General features: G+C 40.9%; 1 protein-coding gene across 4 annotated transcripts in view; it reads left to right on the top strand.

Moving 5' to 3' along the window:
- The window catches only part of GSK3B (glycogen synthase kinase 3 beta), a 269,374-nt gene that overhangs the window by 104,366 nt on the left and 141,763 nt on the right, over window positions 1-23,245 (top strand). For all 4 annotated transcript variants that reach the window (XM_077822845.1, XM_077822851.1, XM_077822830.1 and 1 more), the window contains exon 3: window positions 21,010-21,093. In XM_077822845.1, coding sequence (XP_077678971.1) covers window positions 21,010-21,093 — 84 coding nt within the window. The remainder of the gene's footprint in view (window positions 1-21,009; window positions 21,094-23,245) is intronic.

Raw genomic sequence — 23,245 nt, 5'->3', positions numbered from 1 at the left:
AAGCCCAGCGATCCAGTGACCTATTACCACATGAGATCAGATTGGAGTCCTATGCTTTGTCCTTCACACTTTGGTTCTGGCCCCCACAAAAAGTAGCATTGACTGGTTCAGCCATAGCTACTGCTGACCCTCTTCAGTCATAGGGCATGTTGCTACAATATGGGGCCTGAGGAGTGGGATGGGTGTGGGTGGCGGGGCAGGGCGAAATGGGCATCCCACTGGACTTTTTCCAGGCTTTCTTTAAGGGAAAAAGTGACTTGTGTAAGTGAAAAGTAATTTACTGAGATGTATTCATATAAGGAGATTTGTGAGCCCTGTTTTGATTAAAATGCTGCATTTTAGGTCACTTGAAAGGCCTCTGCCTCATGCAAGTCATTTTACAAGTCAGTGTAGCAGCATTGTATACTGCCTTTAAAAAGTCCCACAGTGTAAGGTTGCCCAGCTATAAAGAGTTTTTAACACTTTTCACATTTGGGCTATATTGTTTTTTAGCCACAGTTATGATATGTGTGAATGCATTATTATTTGGCTGGTTTAACCTCAACACAAGTTATTGTTTTTAACAGGAATATAACTGGAATAGATTACCAAATATTATACTGCTGGGAAGAGATTTGCCCCAAAGTTTGTGCCCCAAAGCAGGGCTTTTTATATTTAAAATGCTTGGCTCCTAACTCAGACCATTACCAATTTTGTGGTCCTGTTTGAATTCACTCTTCATTACTTACCTTATTAACATGTTTTACTAAAATAGCTCTTCAAAATTTTTTGTTTGATTTGTTGTCTTATTTTTTTAATGGCGATAAATGTGAGACATGCAAGATAAGCACATCCCGACCCCAGTGTCAATGAACCCTACTGTTCAGTAACAACTTGCTCATGTTCTTTCTGACTGCTCCATTATGTTGCTGATCAGACGGGCTGTTAAGTTCTGAACCAATTGTAGCCTTTTTTTTAAAGCTTGCAGTCCCTCCAGTGCACCGCATTCTTCACTGGCTTCCTGTTGAGTACTGGTTCAGATTCAAGGATTCAGTCCTCCCCTTCAAAGCCTTTAATGGGATTGGCTTGAGTTACTGGAGGGGACTGTCTGCCCTGTGAGATCATGACATCCACCAACTATCTTACACTGGAGCAATGGAACTGTCAGCTTCAAGAGTGAGGTGTATGTGTGTGGGAGAGAGAGCTTCCTTGGAAAGTGGCCCACAAATCTGGAATCCACTCCTAGGAAAGATCAGGAGGAGCACAAATTTCTGTGGTTTTAGGGCACAATACAAAACTCAGTTTGGCCGAGCCTTCTTACAATAGCCTAATTTAAAACAAAATATACAGAATAAACAGTTTGGTCCCTTCAGACTGGAGGTATGTGCGCGGAGGGATATATCTCTATAATTTTGGGACGTGCTCAACACTTTGGTTATAGGGAGGCCACATAAAGAAGGAAATTGAAACACGATCTTTTCATTATATCTCAGCCGGGCTGTAGGGTGTTTTCCTGCTGGACCACCACTCAGTTCATTTCAAGATCTCTTGGCTTGTTTTGAAACATCAGTAATATGCAGTAGCATACTTGGACGTGGGTTTTGCCTTGGGTAGAGGACATTCAAATTCAGCATAGAAGTGTAAACAGTTGGGGAATTCTTTGATATGGGAAAGGCGAGCAAATAAGGGATGACATAGAGAAGGCTGAAATGTTTAATGCCTTTTTACTTAAATCTTCACTTAAAAAAAAAAAAAAAAGTTTACTGTGACCAGGAGTTTAACACAGTTTAACAACAAGGGAGAAGGATCTCTAGCCAGACTATGAAAAGAACAAGTTAAATAATACTTAGTAAGTTAGATGAATTCAAGAACATGAGGACCTGATGAAATTCATCCTAAAGTTCCTAAGGAACCAAAGTAAATCTCTGTACCATTAGCTATGGTCTTTAAGAACTCATGGAGGACAGTTGGAATGGATATGGGCAAGCATAGTATTTATCTTCAAAAAGAGGAAAAAGGAGTACCTGGAAAATTATAGACTTGTCAACCTAACTTTAATATCCAGAAATATACTGGAACTAATTATTAAACAATCAATTTATTCAAACCTGGAGGATAATAAAGTAATGGGTAATAGCCAACATGGAATTGTCAAGAATAAATCATGCCGAAACAACCTAATTTCCTTCTTTGACATAACAAGCCTAATGTATGGGGGAAGCAATAGACTTTAGTCTTCAGTAAGGTTTTTCACACTGCCCCACATGACATTCTCATTAGCAAACTAGGGAAATCTGGTCTGGATGAAAGTACTATAAGGTGGGTGCACAACTGACTGAAAGACCATGCTTGGAATAGTTAAGAATTGCTGTCAAACTGGGAGCACTGATCTAGTGGGTCTTGCAGGGTCTGTCCTGGGTTTAGTACTAGTCAATATTTTCATTAATAACTTAAATAATGGAGTGGAGAGTGTGCTTAAAATTTGTGGACGACACCAAGATGGGAGGAATTAAAAGCACTTTGGCGGTCAGGCTTAGAATTAAAAATGATCTTGTTAGGTTGGAGAATTGGCCTAAAATCAATAAGATGAAATTCAGTAAAGGTAAGTGCAAAGTACTACACTTAAGAAAGAGAAAAATCAAATGTATAACTACAAAATGGGGAATAACTGGCTAGGCAGCAGTACAGAAGGAAAGGATCTGAAGGTTGTACTGGATCACAAATTGAATGAGAGTCAGTAATGTGATCCTGCGATGAAAAAGGCAAATGTCATTCTGGGATGTATTAATAGTAGTGTTGTATGTAAGGTAACTGTTCTCCACTATTCTGCATTGGTAAGGCCTCAACTGGAGTACATTGTCCAGTTCTGGGTGCCATACTTTAAGAAAGATGTGAATACATTGGAGAGTCCAGAGGAGAGCAACAAAGAGGCTTAGAAAACATGACCTGTGAGAGAGGTTGAAAGAATTGGGCATGTTTTTGTCTAGAGAAGGCTGGGGAGGGGTGCATAAGTCTTTAAATATGTCCTCTTTTTAAAACCTTTCGGTGATCAATTGATCTCCATGTCTACTGAGGTTTAGACAAGAAGTAATTGGCTTAGTTTGTGGCAAGGGAGATTCAGGTTGGATTTTAGGAAAAATCTTTCAAATTGTAAGGATAGTTAAGAATCAGAACAGGTTACCTAGAGAGGTTGTGGAATCCCAGTTATTGGAGATTTTTAACGAACAGGTTAGACAAACATCTGTAAGGGATGGTCTAAGTATACTTAATCCTCTTTCAATGCAGGGGATGAACTAAATGACCTAAATCAGGGGTTCTCAAACTGGGGGTTGGGATCCCTCGGGGGTCACAAGGTTATTACATGGGGGGGTCACAAGCTGTCAGCCTCCACACGAAACCCCACTTTGCCTCTAGCATTTATAATGGTATTAAATATATAAACAAGTGTTTTTAATTTTTATGGCAGGGGGGTTGCACTTAGAGGCTTGCTGTGTGAAAGGGGTCACCAGTACAAAAGTTTGAGAACCACTGACCTAGATGAACTAGAGTCCCGTCGAGCCCTATATTTCTAGGATTGCTTCTTTTCTTTCTCCCATGTCATGTGGACATGAAGTTTTAGAGCCATCTTCCATGTCCCTGAGAACTATGGTGTTCAAAGTATTAAAGGCTATATATATATATTTGCTACATGTTTTCTTGGTCACTAAAAGTTAAATCACCCCCCCAGCCCTGCTCTGAGAAGTAGCAACAAGACATGAGAAACTAATGCAAAGAAGCAACTTTTGGCAAGCATCTGTAGTGCAGAGGCATACACTCTATCTAGGAGTACTCCTCGAGATATCACTCTCTCTCCTACTAGGCACCTCTCCTGAGGAGAGGCACCTTTACCAGTATTGTGTAAGAGACATAAGAAATCAGATGGTCACCAATTTTTAAATGCTGGAAGGTCTGCTTCTGCTAGGAGATCTAGGTCTCCAGTGGCATCTTCAGGCTGGAGGGAGGGTACTGGAGACAAAGTGCCAGCCTTGCCTCAGCGCTCCCTGGCACCACGTGCTTCCTCCTCCTATCAAACAGAGTTGTGGACTCCAACACCAGCTTCTGTGCCATTTAGACCGGCTCCTTTGACTGCTCCTGCTTCCTTGGTGCAGCAGGCATCAGACCAAGGCTGCCTCTTGGTGCCGAGAACTCCAGAGGTGTATGCTGCAGCCAGAGATTTACTCTGCCTCTTGATACCAGGCTCTCTGCTTGTCCAGAATGTAGACTTATTGGTACTGATTGCATCAGAGTCTCCAGCATGGTCTATGTCAGCTGCGGCATTCCATTCCACGATGGCTGCAGAGTTGCAGCCTGTGATACCGCTGGTGGGCAAGGTTTTGGCACAGACAGCCCTTGCCCAGCCAGTTTTGTCAAGGGTTAAGCCACATATGCTGTCATCAGAACCAAGTACATCAAATCTGAGACCCCGTTCGCCAGCACTAAGTGGTACTGCACTACTGTGACTGTCAGACTATTCAGTGTCTTCCCTCAGATTTGGAGATGGGGGTCTGTGTTCACCGTTTCTGAGATGAAGCCTTACGTTCCTTTGCCCTCATTGAGAAGATTCTGGTCATGGTAACCATTTTATCTGTGCTCTTCTGTTCTCACTCAGTTTGCAGCCAGTCAGATTGATATCCCTAGTGGGGGTGTTTTTAAGGGGCTCTGTAGAACAGCATAGCTAATAATTTCCTGATTCATATACAGAAAATTATATCTAAGATAATGTAATTGATACAGATGGAGAGTGCACCTTTAAATCTGCATTGAATTTTCTAAGGGGAGTAAGCACTCTGCTCTGACATTCTTTGCTAATCTATGTGTATATTTACACCACAGCTGCTACAGTGGTATGGCCCCAGTAGGGGTTAGGTCAACCTCACAAAATTTTTCATGTAGCTAATTTTTAAGTGTAGACCAAACCTAAGTGTCTGTACCATGGTCATTGCGATGAAATCTAAAAAGCATTACAAGAAGAGATTTATTACAGGAGTGGGCGGGTAAGTTTTGGTGGCCTGCATTGTGCAGGAGATCAGACTAGATGATCATAATGGTCCCTTCTGACCTTAATATCTATGAAAACCAGTGCCTTTTTGTCATGTTGTCCTTTTCCTCTCATGGCCTATTGTAGTCGGGTAATATGTGATAGCAGTAATGAATCTTAAAGAAAATAACCTAAAAGAGAAAGCTAGGATGCAGAGATGGATCTTGCATTTGGATTTGAAAGGTGAGATTAGTAATCATCTTCAGAAGTGGGACTGTGTAATCATGAGCTGGATGATGTAAAAACTCATTTCACAAGTTGGCCTGTTCCTGTGGGTAGTTTTATTTAAGGCACGTATTTGTCAAAGCTGCAAAGACAGGAAGGACTTAGCTGTGGAATGAAAGTTGGTTCTGCCCCTTGGACAGCTCCAAAAATTTCAACCACAACCTTGTGGTTGGTCCACTGGTCCATGAAGAGTCAAGATTGGCTGGAGGCCCTAACATGTTCAGGAAATGGCTAATGTCTTTTTGCTGAAGTATTGGGTGTATCTGTTGGTCAAGGCCCGGCTGCAGAAATGTTTGGTGGGATAGTCATCAGTCTCGATCGGCAGAAACAAGTCACAAGTCAATCCTTCCCCATGTTCTTATGCACTCTGCTGTGGTGACATAAATAAATATATGTAATCTTTTTAGTTGACTATGGAGCAGAAATACTTGCTATTTCACCTAGCTGCTCAAAGGTATATATTTTTAGCATAACTGCATACATTTTTAATTTGGTACAGACAAAACTTCAGACATAAGGGAAATGGGCAAGCTAATTGTGAAGGAACTCCTTCAGGATGTAGGTTTTTGTTGGCTTGTCTAGACAACTGCTTAATCAGCTTGCCTACTTTGCTTGTAGAATGCCTTGTGTCAGGACAGGTGTCCTGTCTGAATCCGTTATTTAGTGATCTGTTTACTTGTGCAATTTCTAAATTGCAAACACTGGTTGTTTGCATCTGTTCAGGTAATAGATACATGACCTAAAAGGTCAGTTTGGATTTTTTGACTAAATAAGCATCGTGTTCCATTTTAAATAATTGTGGGAATTGTCCTAGTCATCTTATAAAACTGATTTGAAACTTGTGGCATGAATTGCTAGGTGTATCCATTTCAGTCATCAAATGCAACTGAAAGAGGGACCTGTGGTAGTAGGTCCCTGTTGGCTGCTTTACTACAGGAGTGACATAAATAAGAGCAAACATAATTCGTTTGAAGTGTACGTGAGAAAATCAGTACAGTGACAAGGACCCAGCTTTCTCCTCCTTCTGAGCTATTGAATTGCAAGCTATATTCATATTTTAAAAATGCAAAATGCAAGAGCTTTTTGTATAAATTAAAATGTAAATGATTGTTTTTGCTAATAGGGTGGGGAAATTAAGATACAATAATTGTGAGATTTGACTGTCCAATGGGCAGAACTAGATTAGCACTGTTTTGTTACTCAGTTTGTTTTGTGCTCTCTGCATGTGTTTTGAAGTCTGTGTTTTAATTTGTGAAGTATGAATTTGAAAAGTTGTAGTTTAGTGTAATTAATGGTGTTTTAAAATACTTTTTTCCTCTGGGCATGTGGATATATCACTGTTAATGATGAGCATTTATGTGCAAAGAAGAGAGCCAAGCCCTTAGTTTTGGAAGTAAAAAACATGTACTCTTTTGTATCTTAATAATGCATTATAAAACTGAAAGCTCTGTGTATCTTTTTGGAAGTTTTACCAGTATACTAAATTTTACCATGTTTATGGCTATGTTACACCTTTTTTCCCCTGACTGCTTCTTTTCATTTCTAATTTTGCATAGCTAGCTGTAATTTTCCTCATATAAATGAGATAGCTAAGGAACAATTATGTGCAGTAATACATTCAGCCTATGAAAGCAACAGTTTTCATTGTAAAAGTGCAACAATTTAATTAAAGTAGCAAAATTATATTAAAAAGAATAGGTTCAGTGCCCCCAGATTCCCAAAATAGCATAAATGAGTTTGTTGAAATTCTGATTTAATGTGTTAAAACTTCCTGAGATTCCTTGATGACTCTTAGGAGCAGGAATTGGTTTCTGTAGTCAGTTTTTAGAGTTCTGTGTTCAAAACCAAATCTTTATACCAGCTTGTATTTGTTCAGGATTATAGCCAAAAGAACTATTGAAAAAGAAATATTTTGTTGTAAATTCTTTATAAATAAACCTGCAAACTATTTTGTTTTTAACAGACTTTGTAAATGAATTTAAACTGATCTCTTAAATTTGATTGCTTTGCTCATAATGAACCCACAGCAGTTGAAAAAATTTATTTTAAAGAATGTTTTGTTTACTCAAAATTCTTTTACAAAAGTCTTATCTACACATTAACACTTTCCCCCCACTTTGGGACATTTTTCTGTTTGATGTTGTGCATTCGGCAGATACGTTGCACTTGCTCATACCTCTGGTAAAGTATTACATATATACATATATGCATGAGAGATGAGTCATATAGATAAAAATAGTATGTGATCATTCCTGGTAAACCATACATACAAGAGAGCAGAATTGAGGTTGGACAGGTACCCTTAATATTGGCACTTTGTAACATTTTGGTGCTTGACTTTGCAACATAGCTTTTTCTTTACTTTTTGTCTGCTTATAAGTTACCCTGTGCCCCAATACATGCCAACTCAGGGCATTGTCATTTCAGCACATTTCATCTGTAGACTACCAGTCTGGATTCAGCCCAGCTCAGTAGGGTTTAAAAGTTCTTCCCATGTAAAGGAAAGCTGATGGTTCGGGTCTTGGTTCTGTCTCACAAGTCATAAACTCATGGTGAACCACACTTCATGAAAATTGGCAGACTCTCACTGAGAGACAAAGGATCATGAGCCATAGAAACTTAACGCCTGACTTTGCTGAGATCATACATGATTTCTTTGCACAGAGGATGTTGGGGAGATACTGCTCTTTTCTGGTAAGAAAGATGAGGTACTATTGGAGACCAAGGTGTCTGAAGAATAGATGATGAAACAAATTGAAAGTCTAAAGAGCAAGAAGTCACAGGGTCAGATGGTGTCTATCCAAATGTTCTGAAGGAGCTCAGGGATGAAGAAACTGAACTGCTAGCAAAAATATGCAGTGTCATTAAAATAGCTGCCGTATCAGGTTTGGTGGAGGGTACCAAATGTCAGGACATGATCAAAGCATAGAAAATGACATTTTTAAAAAAGCTTATATTTAAAAGAACATTAAGGTAGCGCAGTCTAGCATTCAAAAGTTAGGGAAAGCTGGATTTAAGTTGTCTGATTCTTAAAGTTTATATTTTCAAATCAAGTTTTTTAAAAGCTTAGGAAATCACATTTTAAAAAAAAATGTCACGTAGAACAACAATGACCTCCATATGGGCTATTATATTAGCAGGGTTGAAATTCTTAGATGCACAACACAGACTTCTGCCACTTGAACTAACAAAGTAACTGGTGGTGGTAGTAGGCTGTTCCTAGAGGGAGATGACACACATTTTGCCACTGGGTTTCAGATATTTGCTAGACTTCCGAGGAATGTTGAGTCAGAATGGATTCAGTTCCGTGTTCCGCAGGGGAGTGTGCTCTAGTGTTCACAGCAGTATTGCCAACCCCAAGTGTTCAAAAAGGAGTAGTTGAGCCCCCTCATCATGATTTTTAAAAAATAATAGTTTTGTGGTTCTTTGTATCTGCCTTCTGGTTTCTGAGCCTTTGGAGTGCTCTTGGGTTGCGGTTTTTTTTTTTTTTTTTCCTCTGCAGCAGTGAATCCTAGAAACTTACTTTCTGTTTAAAATTAAAGCGGAGATTTTCTCCTAAGGACATGTATCCAGGAGATGGGGTTTTAAGAAAACCCTCATATGTCGTGAAAATCATAAGGGTTGGGATCAATGTTACAGACTCTTTGCCCCTGTTTTCCCCCTTCTGTCCCATTCTTCCCTTGTCTCCACCCATGTTTTTTTTCTCCTCCAGAGCTCCTGCCCTTAATCCACCTTTTTTCCACACCCTTCTCCTTATTCCTTACCCCTCTGCATTTGAGTCAGGCAGCTTCCTCCTTTTCAACATTGCCTGGGCACTAGCAGCAGGATCATTGAAAGCACTTAAAGTATAGCCCTGCTTGTGGTTCATATGCCTGGCACCTCAGCAGCTGGGAACAACAATTCCAGGGAAAGTCCCACTCAACCTTGGGATGCTCAGTTCTGTAAAGATTGCACATATATTGCCTGGTTGCAGATCAGAGCTGTGGAGGTGGGGGGGAAGCATGCCCAATGCAGACAAAACCTTCAGCTCATTTAGCTGCTGAACTCTTAAATCTCTACTGAGCTGGTGCTTGTCACTGTTGAAGCTGGGGTACTGAACTAGGTGGACCACTGGTCTGATCCAATTTGGCAATTCCTATGCTCATTCAGTCTCCTGGATTCTTTAGTTCTCCCACTTGTTCTTCACAGTATGTCTCCAAATGCTCCTGTGCCAGCCCCATTTCTTCCTGGTGGCTCCATCCTTTCCTCTACCACCCACAGTTCTCTTCTTTATACCATGGCTGTCTCTTTACCCTCATGGCTGCCTGCCCCCAGGGGTTGAACCAGGTCCCATAAAAATTTCTGTGTTGTCCCTCCCCTCCTTCCCTGGAGCGCTGCTGTACTGTGTTATATTGGGTCGCGTTATATCAAGGTAGAGGTGTAATTAATGTTTAATAAAATACAGTGGTTAGCAACTCAGAAAATATCTTGTATCCAGAAGAGAGAGTCTTATTTTATTAATGGATTATTGGAACTTGCTCCTGTTGTGATGAGAGATTGCAGTGGATGTTGTGGATAGTCTGTGTAATGGCTGGATTTTTAGGCTTGTTTTTTTTTTTTTTTTTTTTTGATCTGGAAGGCTAAGAATCTAATAACTAGGACCACCTCATATGTTTTCCCTGAAGTGGAAAGTGAATATAATGCAAGAGTTCTGCAATTCTATGTAAAGTTCTGTGTGCTATGCCCTTGCCCAGAGGCAGCCATTCTCTCAGAAAGCAAAGGGTTTTTCTTTAGAAAATACTCTTCCTGTTAGTAGTAATCTGTGAAACAAAGAAATAACCATCTGAGCTCATTATAGTTGTTATACTGCACATAACTCAGGACCTTGGGTTTCTGCTGCAGTTTTACTCCTCCAAATTAGGACCTAATTTCTATCTTGGACACACAGTAACTACTGCTGTAATCTAGAAAAATCAGCAACTCTATAAATGCACGTGTATATTGGCAGGGGATGATAGAAGCAGCAGAACCTGAGGTTAGAATTGAGCTGTTCACCTAGCCACCAAATGAGAAACAACTATTTGAAAATGATTTTGTGTTTCTGTTTAGTAGTCTAATGGCAGAACAATGCAGTAAATTGGAGTTTGTGTTCTAAATGTGGTCTCCTCGCTCCCAGAGTCATCAGGAGTTTAAAAGTGGTATTCTCAGTCTCCATAAAGAGGTCGTGCTGCTCTGAAGCAAACCCTTTTACCATTCAAGAATAGGTTGTAGTTTTTGGTCTGGCTGGGGTTCAGGCAGGCTAATCTTTTCATGTCAGGATTTGTAATAGAGGGAAGTAAAAATTAATTAAACAAAAAGGAACTGTCATGCAGCCTTACAGTATGAAACAAGGCACACATTCTCCTCTCATCCCTTCATTCAAAAGGATTTGTACGTGAATCACTGTGCAGTTTTTTTTAGAAAGCTCAAATGTACATGGCTACAACATGCCAGTCGGACAACTAGCACTATCCTTTTTGTGATTAGGATTTTAAATCCATTCAGTATTCAGGGAGTTAATATTGCCGGAACATATACATTTTAAAGACTGTTTTGCTGCACATTTAATTTCAGCCCTGTTCAGTCGCATATTTCATATCAGTCAAGCTTTAATAAAACACTGGCTTGCTGGCTGGCAGTTCACCCTTAGCTCCACCTACGCTTGCTTGTACCATCTGAGGCTGTTGGTTAGACTCGGCTACTGCCAAGTGTGCTGTGCATGCTGATCTCATGAGGCAGACTGCGGCTGTTGCATCATTCTGAACTGATGCTCACCACTGTAATCTGAACGTGTGCCAGGGTTGAAGGTTTCTGTGCACACTGGTAATCTTTGGCTAAAATGTAGCTAACATACATTGCGTTCTCTGACCTTTTTGGATGTTCTGCATTGGTAGTTTTTTAAGGCCAACATCCAAAAACAGTTGTCCCATGGCCCACCATATCACATAATCTTTTTTGTACCTTCAGGATTATGGGATATGGGTCATGGGAAGTTTTTGGGTACTGTGGGATTTATGGATGAGGGGGGGAAGTTGGTGCATTCACGTTGCTTTTAGTTACATAAAATAGAAAGTGCTGTTGTGACTATTATTTACGTTTACAGGGAGTATGACCAGCAAGCACATGTACAAAAACATCTGATTTTCTGTTGGAACTACTTGATGTCCAGGGGAACATCTGAGTGTTTGTTTGTACTCTGTGCACAAATTGATATTTTTATTATTTTAAATGTGGTATTTTAAATTTATGGGATTTACCTTGTTTGTGGAATATGGGGGGAGCAATGTCTCAGAAAACAACTTATACTCATTGCTTTAAAATTATTATGCCACATCCCACTGGTCTCCATCAGTGGTGTGCATTTTTCCCATCGGGAAATCTTGAACATTAACATTATACTAATTTGATATAATTCATGTGTCTCCAGCACCTTTGAGGATGGATCTCAAAGTGTTTTATGAACAGTAATTAAGCCTCAGCCCCCCTCCTGTGCTATTTGTGCTGTTCAGTGGCAGGTCTCTGAGAAGAATACTGATTTCCTGACCTGTGCTGTAACCAAACTAGATGGAAAGTATTTAATAATTACCAATTGGCCTGCACTAACTGGATGATGGCTGTTCTGTGGGGTTTTTTAAATAAAATATCATGGATGTGAATTACCTTTCATTTTGATAAATATCATTTTTCTTTTTCCAAGTGTTGTCCTGTATTAACCCAGACAGTAGGTGATGATGATATGATCATTGATTGGCTTTCCACACTCTGTTCAGGGGCTTACTATTATTAGTCATTCAGTTATTCCCTGAGACGTGCAAGCCCATTGCTAAAAAGTGAGACATTGCAGACTTCGGTCATGTCTGCACTGGAAATTTGCACCAATTCAAGCAATCAGTGGCCTGCACCAGTTCAAATCCCAAGCATAGACAAGGAAGGCCACGATTCAAGTTTATCCCTTCCTGAAACTTCTTGTCTGCAGTTGAGATTTGCATTGGTGACTAGCCATTGAGTGCGGGGCTTGGGGCAAATTCCCAATCTAGAGAAGGCTTCAAGGGGTGCTAGTTGAACACTTAGGACTCGGTTCTACATTTCTTCTTCCCCCCAAATTCTTTTTCAATGGCAGTTTTGGATAAACAGGAAGAAATACAGGATTCTGCAAGATGATGGACTGGCACCTGCCTTTTGAAATGGAACCAGGTTCTTGATTCCCAGATTGGTGCCTGTTTTTTATTTATTTCTGTCTCTAGGAATCCGTTAATATAACCTGTTGTAGGGAGTAGGGACAGCATTCAAAGACCTAATGAATGGGAGTGTTTGGGACACATTTCAGGAGGACATTTGAAGGTGTGGGAGGCTTTGGTTGCCAGCTATCTCTATATAATCTGTTAAATTAGGCTCTTAGTGAGAGAGATTGCAGGAGTTGGCCTCTGCTAGTGGGGTTCAGGGAGAACAAGCTGATTTTGATCAATTCTGCTTGTTCCTTGGCAGCATGGTATCCTCTGTTATGGCCTATGGAGCACTGTAGCTCAGTATCTAGTCTGACAGTTCTTCATCTGAACACTGTTAGATTCACTTTCCCTTTACTGCGGCTGTGGTGTGCTTTGATTTCTTACAGCAATCCAGGTGCTTGGATTATAATTCCTCTCTGCGAGCAGGTCTTGATGGCTATAAACCCCCATATAATAAGGTTTAACCATCACAAACTTCCACTTGTTTGTTTTTCAGCATGTGTGTGTGGGGGGAATCTCACTCTCTAATAGGAAGGTGGCTAGAAAGAGGTCTAAGAAATGCTCTGTCACAGCACATCCTATATGCGCCAAACTCCTGCAACTGGCATCCAAAGTGGCTGACCAGGCAAAGGTGATGTGGCCAGCATGTGTCTTCGTTGCCAGGCCCCTATACAACTTAGCATTGCACCTTTCTTCTTCAAATGTGGAGGGAGGCTAGTTGAGAGGAGGAGCTCCTTACCTTATCAAGACTGTCTTTTGGAAACACTCTGGAGAGCCCAGAGGTGGACTCATCTAGTAAACAAGTCCAGAAGTTCCATTCAGCTATTTTCAGCCACTGCAGCAAAGGTAATTTCCACTATAAGACATAGCAAGATGGAGAGGGAGGACAGCGGATATAAGCGTAGCTTTGTACCTACATTTGCTTGACTTTATCATCACTCAGGACCAAGACAGAACAGGCACAATCTCCTATCCTGCTAGCATAACAGAGCAAAGTCTTCTAGCCCAGCCCCTCGAACTTCCAGAAGCACACCTGGGGGCTCGGCCACCGGAAGCACTCAAGGGACACAAAATAATCTGCTTGTTTGATCCATGTGATGGTAGTGGAGGAAGTTCAAAACAGCTATTCTGACAGTGGTAGCTTCTCTTTAACAGCAGCAGCTTTAGTAGGCACTCCCTCACCAACTCCTGTGTAGCAACCCAGGTGGGGAGACTGAAAAGCTGCTCTACTTGGCATTCCCCCTGGAAGAGAGGAAGAACAGACCTCGCAGAGGGGCTGAAGAACTACTTGGATACTAGGAGGAACCACTAGATTAGCGACTCAGCCATGATCAGATGAACCAGTCCTCTGTTGATGATGTCCAAGGTGGGGACAGGGATGCAATTTGTTTAGCAATTTGTCTGATCAGGTCAACATCCCCAGCTAAACAAAGGCAGGCTTGCTCAAACAAGGGCACAAAGCCAACCTTGCTCCTCTTTCCCTCATTGTCCTGCTCTTCACGGCCCACATTGCAAGAGGGGAATAAGAAGGAGGCCAGAAATCCAATGTTCCCTACCCTACAAGATCTCATCATCACATCACATGGGTCTCTTCACCACAAAGAACAAAATTCTCTAGTACAGAAGACTCCTCAATAATTCTAGATTCAGTGGAGTTTTTACACTTTACCATTCAGGCATCCAAACAAATGCAGAAAGGGAATATCTCTGCTGCTCCATCACTGCCTTCCTAGCTCGTGGCTGAGAAGACTGCATTAGTTTCTCCGACCATTTGAGGAGTATACAGAGGAAATTGAACCTAATAAGGTCATAATAGGAGACCTTGGCTGAAGAAGATGATCTGTGGGAGGATGGAGATCATGATGAGGGGAAAGAGGAGGAAGATGCAGACATTTTGTGTGTGTGTGTGTGTGTACATTTAGAAAACTGGACCTACCTGCACTTCTACCCAGGTCAGTCACTGAAGCTCAAACAAGAGAGTCTTCTGGAACTGAAGCCTGGGCAGATCCCATAAAGCCTTCATCTTACCGGGCACCCAGGTTCCATCTATCTGCAGTGAGTCACTCGTTACTTTTGCAGAAGTGCAGCTTCTAGCAAAACCATTAGAACTCTCTGTCTCTGACTGTACAAGAGACAGCTGTGTTCATGTAAAATCCAGGATAGATGCAACAATCTCCAATCTTTGATGATCTTTGGGCCTGACCCTGCAAGCATCTGTTATCCACTTGTGCTTTGACATCAGTGGTAAGATGGTTTCAAAATTTTTGCTTAGAAGGTTCCTGGGGGACCAGGACAAGAACACTGAAATTATTAAAGTTTTTACTGTCCTTGGGTCTGCTTTCATTTGTCTGTAGTATAACTATATAACATGATACAAATTCATAGATTCCGAGGCCAGAAGGGACCATTACTTAAAGCCATGGCCTAACTTGTTTCAGCAAAGGAATTCTGTTGCTGAAATAGTGGGCAGTGGTTCATTCCTGCATTGCAGTCTGAGTGAATTAGAGAAGATTCAATACGCCTTGTCTGTTCTGAAGAACTAGGGCTTGTCTCCAGGTAAGACACATGAGGTAGAATGGGTTTAGAGTCTCTAAGGGCTTGTCTACACATGTAGATATTCCTGAATAATTCCATGTGTGGAGTACAGTGTTCCATTTGTCTAACCCACTAAGCTAAATTTGTGTAGACAAGTTTTGATGTTCATGGCAGAGGAAACCAACCTCAATGAACTCTCCTGAGGTTTTAAAACACTCATTCTGAAGCCCAAGGTCCCAAACCCAAATGCCTTTATCTGAAGGAAAAACTGAAGGAACTCCCTGCATGTCTGGACCCAGATGACATGTTGATATGAATATACAGTTGAGATCTATACAAAAGCTTTCAGCAGCTTCTTTCATTCACTTTACTTGTTCCAACTCAAGGTAGATGCAAGTTCAGAAGCACTAAACTATCTGAGAATATAGGTGAAAATGAGGTAAAGCAAACGTAACTCCATCTCCTATATGCTGTTGCTATAAATAAGAGGAAACAAAGCAAGGCCTGTCTTCAGCAAGTGGGGATACCAGTGAGACTAGAACTGTCAGCCACCAGCAGGAAAGGTTTGTCCTAGGAAGCACCTAGTAAAGAATAAAGGCAGCTAGGGCGTATGTCTAGGAAAGCAGGGGGACCAGGCACAGTGCCTTCCATTTGTGATCAATCTCTTGATCAAGGAAAGGTTCATGCTGTGAATAACATTGTGAACTTCTGTTGTAAAGAAAAGCTGTTTTCCTGGTCTATAATAGCAGAGTACAGTAATTCAAGCCCATTTCCTGCTTCTCCCGTTCTAAATCCATTGCAGTTTACTTGTGTTCTGATGAATTTTCACGGCTGGGTGGGGAACCTATGGGAGAGACTAGAGAAAGTGCTTCTTCTAGAAGGCTAGAAAGAAGACATGAAGCAACCTTTATTTGTTATATTACAGGATTATTATAACCTGAGCATGTCCGGTCAATTTTTGTAACTGAAATGTGGGATGGGCAAACAGGTTAATTTAAAATAATAAGCTGTATAGGTAGTCTCTTTGGCATTCCGGGCTAGGAAAAGTGTTTTAGAACTGGTAGAATAATCATTACCGAAGGGGCACTTCTGGCACATCAGGTTTTATAATTCTGTCACCAAGAAAAACTTAAGAGTTTAACTTTCTAGATTCACGTGTGAACACCCCCCCCCCCCCTTTCATTCTGGTTTTAGCTGAATAACACAAACTGAAAATAAGTTGCAAAGAGATCTGTTTGTAGCCCCTTAATGCTCAGTGTTTCTCAAAAGAATGTGTGCTTCAGGAATTCTTTATTTCACTATAAATAAATCTTTTTGTTCTCCAGTGTGGCAATTGGGAATGAGGGCTGGACATTCACTAATGCCTAGTGAGATCATAGTTCTGATTTACACTAACTGCTCTATGGTTTGTAGCTATGGTAAGCAAAGGTTTGTAGAAATTTGGAAATGTACAACCTGGAAAAAACCGTAGTCTACTCGCAAAGAAAATTTTTAAAAGCCTTTTTATACCAAGCCGTTTCCTTGCTTTTGAGAAAACTGGTATAGTAACATTTGGTGGGATTGTTGATAGAAGATATTCTAGGACAGGGGTTCTCAAACTTCATTGCACTGCGACCCACTTCTGACAATAAGAATTACTACACGACACCAGGAGGGGGGACTGAAGCCTGAGCCCTGCCAGCCTGAGCTGGAGGGCCAAACCTGAAGCCTGAGCCCTGCCATCCCTGGTTGGGGGGCCAATGACAAACCCAAAGGGCTTCACCTGGGGGAGGGTTGTAACCTGAGCCTACTGCCCAGGGCTGAAGCCAAAGACTGAGCCCTGGGTAGTGGGGCTCAGTCTTAAGCTTCGGGCCCAGGCCCAAGCAAGTCTAATGCTCGCCCTGGTGACCCCATTAAAACGGGGTCCCAACCCACTTTGGGGTCCTGACCCAGAGTTTGAGAGCCACTGTTCTAGGTGAAGCTTGTCTTTGCACATTTATCACCCAAGTCACTGTCTGGATTGTTGCTTCTGGAATACAAGAAAGAGGCATTACTGGGTATGAGCAGAGGTCTTGTGTTTTCATCCACCCTCTACTTTGGATGTGCTCTGTCAGCCTGTCTTGGCTGTGTCTCTGAAATGATTTTAGTTACACTGTACTTAGACAAGCATTGTATCTGTTATAATTATATGTAAGGTAACCATCACTGATTTATGTAATAAGGCTCTCTGCTAATATAAGTTGATTTTATATGCTGTATTCCATTCACACTTTCTCATCTGCTTGTGACATTTTATTTGGAGCTTTTCTGTTTATTTCAAAAGCTATGATTTGAGTGATCTCCAAGTCAAGAATAGTCACTGTAGATGGGAACTACTTGGTAAGATGCTACTTTGTAAAGTGAGTGGCTTTTGTTTATTTAGGCTGTTCAAGGAAATTTATATGCTGGGAGTACTAATATGAGAAAAATGGGTCCTTAAAAGCTTACTGCATTTCATATTTTAGCATTAGATTATTTTATTTTAATCATCATCAACTTTAGTATGTGTTCCCTGTCACAATAATTGTTGTAATTTCACAGCTGTTTATGTATTTCTGATCTAGTTTGTTCAGGTGAACTGTGATTCAGAGATTGGTTAGGTTTTACTTTAAAGAAATAAAAATCCTTCATTTTATCCTGTTAGATTCTAGTATGTGAAGTGTTAGTTTTACTGTATGTTTGGTTGAATTAACTCTCCTGTCACCACTCAATAATGAGCTGTTCATGGAGCTGAGACAGATGGTTAGGGAGAGCGCCTAAGGAGATGGAGCAAGGAGTGGGAGGCGTCAGAGCAGCAGAGATCGCACTTGTCCTGGAATGGGTTACTGAGACACAATAGAACTTGTAACAGTATTAGAATAACATCTGCTGATTTCTAGAATGTATTATTGTATGGTATCAGGCATACAGATCCTAAGATCATGAAGCAACGGTATGAGCTGGAGTACACACACTTATTCAGGAGTTTATAAAGATACTTTTGAAATAATAATATTTGTGTAGTGCTTTACACATTCAAAGCACTGTACAAACATTGATTTATCTTCCAGTACCCCATGGAGGTGTGAAATTATTACTATCCTCATCTTCAAGCTGTTGAAACAAAGGCATTACTTGCCCCAGGTCATGTAATGAAAAAATCACTGGTGGAGCTGGGTTTCAATCTCAAACTTCTAGATTTCCAATCTTGTGTTCAGTACTCCAATGGAAATGTGAACACCTTGAAAACCCTCCAGAAAGTATTAAGATTGCTATCATAATAGAAAGCTCAATGACTGATGGCATAAGGAGCCTTTCGTATTTAGGATCAGTTGTTCAGATTTGACCTGTTTCTCCAAAGACTAAAAGCTGATACCATATGATGAATGTCCAGTGGTTAGTGTGAAATGTTGATGAACTCATTCTTCTTCCCAGTGAATAAATGTGCCTTACAGAAAACGCTATCATAGCTGGTAATATTTGGTTCCTCTTTAGCAATCTTAATAGAGATCAGGGACAGAATGATTGAAGAATTGAACTCTCTTCTCTCTTTCTCCCCCCCCCCCGGAGCGGGCTTCTCCCGGTTAGAAATGAAGCACATTAGAGAGGTAATTTGAGACGCTTATGTGCCTGTCATACACAAAACCTGTGTTGTTTCCATGGATTTGCCACAAACAGTGGAGCTTTTGATCAATCATTTCTCTGAGCCTCAGTTTCCTTATCTATAAACAAAGATAATTGCCAATTTCATAATGGTATTGTGAAATGTCACTGATTGTAAAGTGCTATATAATACAAAGTATGATTTAAAGTCAGTCAATGGCAGTGATGGGATTAAAACTCAAGGCCTCCTAGATAGCACCTGTTCTTAAGGGTATATGGTAAAGAATTTTGAAGCAGGAGGCAGGAAGCTTTTTTAACTGAGGGTCAGAACCATGCATACTTTAAGATCTCCATATGATACATGCAGTTTCTGAAGTTTGCAGAGTAATGATGGGGGGGGGGGGCTCTGATGCATGGCTTATGAAGTCCAAATTATGACAGTGATGCTTTATAAAGCAGACATTAGCTATGTGCACTTAGGTGTATGGAAACGCTCTCTCCCTCCCAAATCTTCCCGAAGTTAGTCAGAGGTAACAGTGCTAACAAGACAAATTTAATATTTCTAAATCAAGCTGTTTTGGCGGGGCATGTGACAAAGCAAAAAAAAAAAAAAAAGTTAAGAAAATGACCCAGAAATGAAACTAGCCTGAATTTTTTAACCCACCCTCCCCACCCCCCCCCCCGCTCTCAAATTTCTTTTCCCATTTACCCCAAGTCTTGCAGAAAGATTTTTCCCTTGACTAAGATGCTGCATGCCAAATTTCAGGTATATTAGTTGAAATCTGGCAAAGTAAAGGTGTAGGGGTACATTCAAAATTGGATGTGTATAAAAAGCTAGTTTCAGATCTGATTTTATAGTGACTAGTCTCTATTTAATAAAGCTTGAACATTTTTTGCTACTGATACGCTACACTATCTCCTCCGGTTTAGGCAGAGGTAAAAGAGAGATGTGGAAAAGAGAACATGGGAGAAGTGATTAGGGGATGGTGTTGGGGGGAATGTACCAATAACAATACATGAATTGGCATGGCTTTGTTAGTTACATCTCCTTTTGTGTTCTATCCCCATCCACACTTTAGCTCTTCATTTATTTTTGTATTTAGAGTGTAAGACTCTCTGGAAAATGGATTGTTTCTTTGTTTGTACTGTCAGCTCATCACTGTGGGGCCCCAGTCTATTTCCCTACACACCTATGTTTGTCACCATCTCACTTTGTCTTAAGCTTTTTGAGGCAGGGACCATTGTCATCTGTCATGAGCTAATGCACATTTATCGTGCTCTATAAATGTATTTTAAATTAATTGCTTTTTTGGATTGCTACAAAGTGGAGATGTTTAGTCACTAACAGTAATTTTCTTTATTCTGCCAAGCAAAACAGTGTGTCCTTCTGATCGTTCTGTATAAACCTTGTCAGACTTCAGTCAGTAGAAGTGATATTTGACTGCATGGTTGTCTGATTCCCAGCTCAGGGAACTGCCTTAGGCAACAGGAGTATTTGGTGTGGAAATGTGTTCACCTGCCTGTCTGTCTGTCTGTCTCTGTCTCTCTCTCCGCTGTTCAATAGCGGCTTAGAAACATTGTGAAGAAAAAGAGAGTACCTGCTTCTATGTAGTATTGTCCAAAGCAGAAATCAGATCCATGAACTCTAGACATTTCTGACAAAAAGGTTCCAAGAACAGGTGGAATCACCTTTTAAAATTTTTGAATTTATTTTTGATCACTTAGTTGTATCTACCCATACTGCTCCAAACCAACGCGAAAAAAATAAACTATTGTCAGTTAACGTCTGTTCTGTTTTTTATCACTTTTACAGCATCTTCAAAATAAAGATTTAAAACCCTGCTGCAGCCTTAACTGTGAAATCACTACCATTCCACTCTGTGGACAGTTCAAGCCTGCTGACCATTCAGACTAGAATATGTAGCTTTCAAAGCTTAGAAAATACAAACTGAAAACTAACTGAGTTTGAATACAATATTTATTGCATCTGCTTGACAGCAACAAGCTCTGGTGCTCGACACCTTGGGTTGGTTGTTTAATTACAGCGCTCTTAAGTTTAAGAAAATCTGCACCCCTGAATACTATAGTTAAAACAATTGGAGGAAGAGGAATGAGGAGCAACATGTGACAGACTAAACCACATTTGGTACTTATGACAAAGGAGCTACTTTAAACTTCCAGACTTTTTCTTTTCAACACCCCATTCCTAATGCATCCCTGATTCAGTGGCTTTCATGTGCTCTTGGCCAATACATTTAAGGTGCACACTACACCGTAACATCACTATTTAAAAAAAACAAACAAAAAAAAAACAATTTTTCTAACCTTATGGTGCTTTTTCTCTTTTAGAACCGAGAGCTCCAGATCATGAGAAAGTTGGATCACTGTAACATTGTCCGATTGCGATACTTCTTCTACTCTAGCGGAGAGAAGGTAAGTTAGCATTGAGAGGTCACAGACAATAAGCTTCATTAGGGCCACTAAGTGGTATTGTTATAATACTGTACTCTTTGAATTTTTAGGGGTATTAAAATAGTTTGAAAATAGTGGAGTCCAGAATAAGAAAAGAATGGTAAATGTGCATATCAGGAGCTCAGATATTCCTGAGCTGAGGGGCTTCAAATCTGTAAGGCAGAGCATGTTTGAGCTGATCTTACCTTCTGACTATGAGGTGTAGGCCATGGGTACTGTGGCTGCTAGTATGCAGTGATCAGTCTTGATTCCAGCAGCCTTCTGTCTGCGTCAAGATGAAGAATTGTATAGCTGGGAGCTGCGGTTTCTATAGGCTTCACTTCTTTATTAAAGACGTGAGTGGCCACCAGCCACTTTTTAGAACTTCATGTGTTACATCACCCCCGTGTTATTACAGGGGTCAAGCAAGACTACTGGAGTATCTTCAGTTCTGAAATCCATCAGTATCTCAGAACTGTCCCTCATATACCAAAAGCTGTAGTTAATCATGTAATAAATGGAAAATGAAGAAAAAGAACTTAAAAATAAACAAACAAACCAAGAACTTACTATTCAGCATTGGTGTCAGAAAGTGACACTGGAAGAGTGTGCAAGAAGCAGGCCTTGGGATTTTCCTCCCTCCCCCCCCTTTTTTTTGGCGGGGTGGGGGGGGTGTGTCTCTCTACTCTTCCAAAATGGTGGAGCGGGGGTTGTGGGGAGTCTAGCCTGGGTCTTCCCACCTCTTCCATGGGTTGGAGACACACTTGCCCCCTGTGATGCCCCCAGAGGGCAAAATGGACCTATCAAGCCATGTGACAGAGGTTGTGGTCAGAGGGAAGTTTGATCTGACTCTCTTCTTCTTCCCCTCATCCCAGGCTGCTCTCGTCGTTCCCTGGCATTTTGAGTACAAATTTGTGCCACTGCTGTTTGAATGGCAGTTTAGGCTCTGTTTGTTACCATGTTCAAGTTCGGTTATAATTTTGGCATGTTGTCAGAATTTTCCTTAGTAATGCAAGTAAAAGAAGGGAAGTGGTGGCTTAACAGTTTACAACTTAGCCACGTTGAATAGAATTTTATGGCACAAGCAAAAGGCACATGTCTTGTCTGAGGGCTTCCTCCCTGCAAAATTTCAAAGGTCTGCTGCAAACAATGTAGCGGGTTAAAACGTCTCCGAAAAAAAAATCCCAGGACTTTTATAGCAGGAACCATTAGGCAGCGTAAATACAGGGGTTCTACAAGGTTTTACCGCATAGCGGTGCAATGTTCAAACAACTAGATCACTGACTGTGTTAGTTTTAGTGGAAACTGTTTTTCACTTGACCACCATGTTTGTATATGGCAGGTGACTCAAAATGCTGAAATGAGCAGTTTAAATTGTGATACTACACTGTAATTTTCAAGAAAAAGAAACATAAAATAGTATAGTAGTCCACGATCCTTCGAGGTTCAAGGATGGTTCTCTTCCATATAATGATAGTCAGTTATTGCTGGTGGCTAATGAGACCAATCCAGGATCCACAGATCTTGTCACAGTTGGGGCCGACGTTTCCCAAAGGAAGGGGTGGATCAAGATTGTTGAGTGGGGCTGCGGTGTGCTCTTTCCTTTTATTCCATTTCTCCATTTCCTGTTTCTGTTGGATCTCGAAATACTGGGATCCTTGCCACAAAGTCCTTTTCCATTTAGGTCATTGAGGACTTCGGTTTCCCATGAGTTTGTCAATATTGCACTTCTTCATGTTGGCTTTGAGGGTGTCTTTGAAGAACTCCCCCCACACCCTTGTCCATTGGCCGTGGCACAATTGTGAGAACATGACCTGCTTCAGGATTCGATTTTCTGGCGTTCGAAGAACTTGACCAGCCCAGTGGAGTTGTTGGTGGATGATCATAGCATCAATGCTGGAGGTTTGGCTTGGGACAGAACATTGATGCTGGTGCCTTGGTCTTCCCACTGGTTCGGAAGATCTTGCAGAGGCACCATTGATGGTATCATTCAAGAGCCTTGAGGTTTCTACTGTACGTGACCCAGGTTTCAGCACCATACAAGAGAGCAGGGACAACAATGGCCTGGTACATGAGAAGCTTGGTTTGATTCTTAATGTCATGATTTTTGAAGATGTTTTGTCAAGTGTCCAAA

Source organism: Eretmochelys imbricata, chromosome 1 (assembly GCF_965152235.1).
Source record: "Eretmochelys imbricata isolate rEreImb1 chromosome 1, rEreImb1.hap1, whole genome shotgun sequence".
Taxonomy (NCBI): domain Eukaryota; kingdom Metazoa; phylum Chordata; order Testudines; family Cheloniidae; genus Eretmochelys; species Eretmochelys imbricata.
The sequence above is the reverse complement of the archived record's forward strand: the minus strand, read 5'-3'. Positions and strand labels throughout refer to the sequence as shown.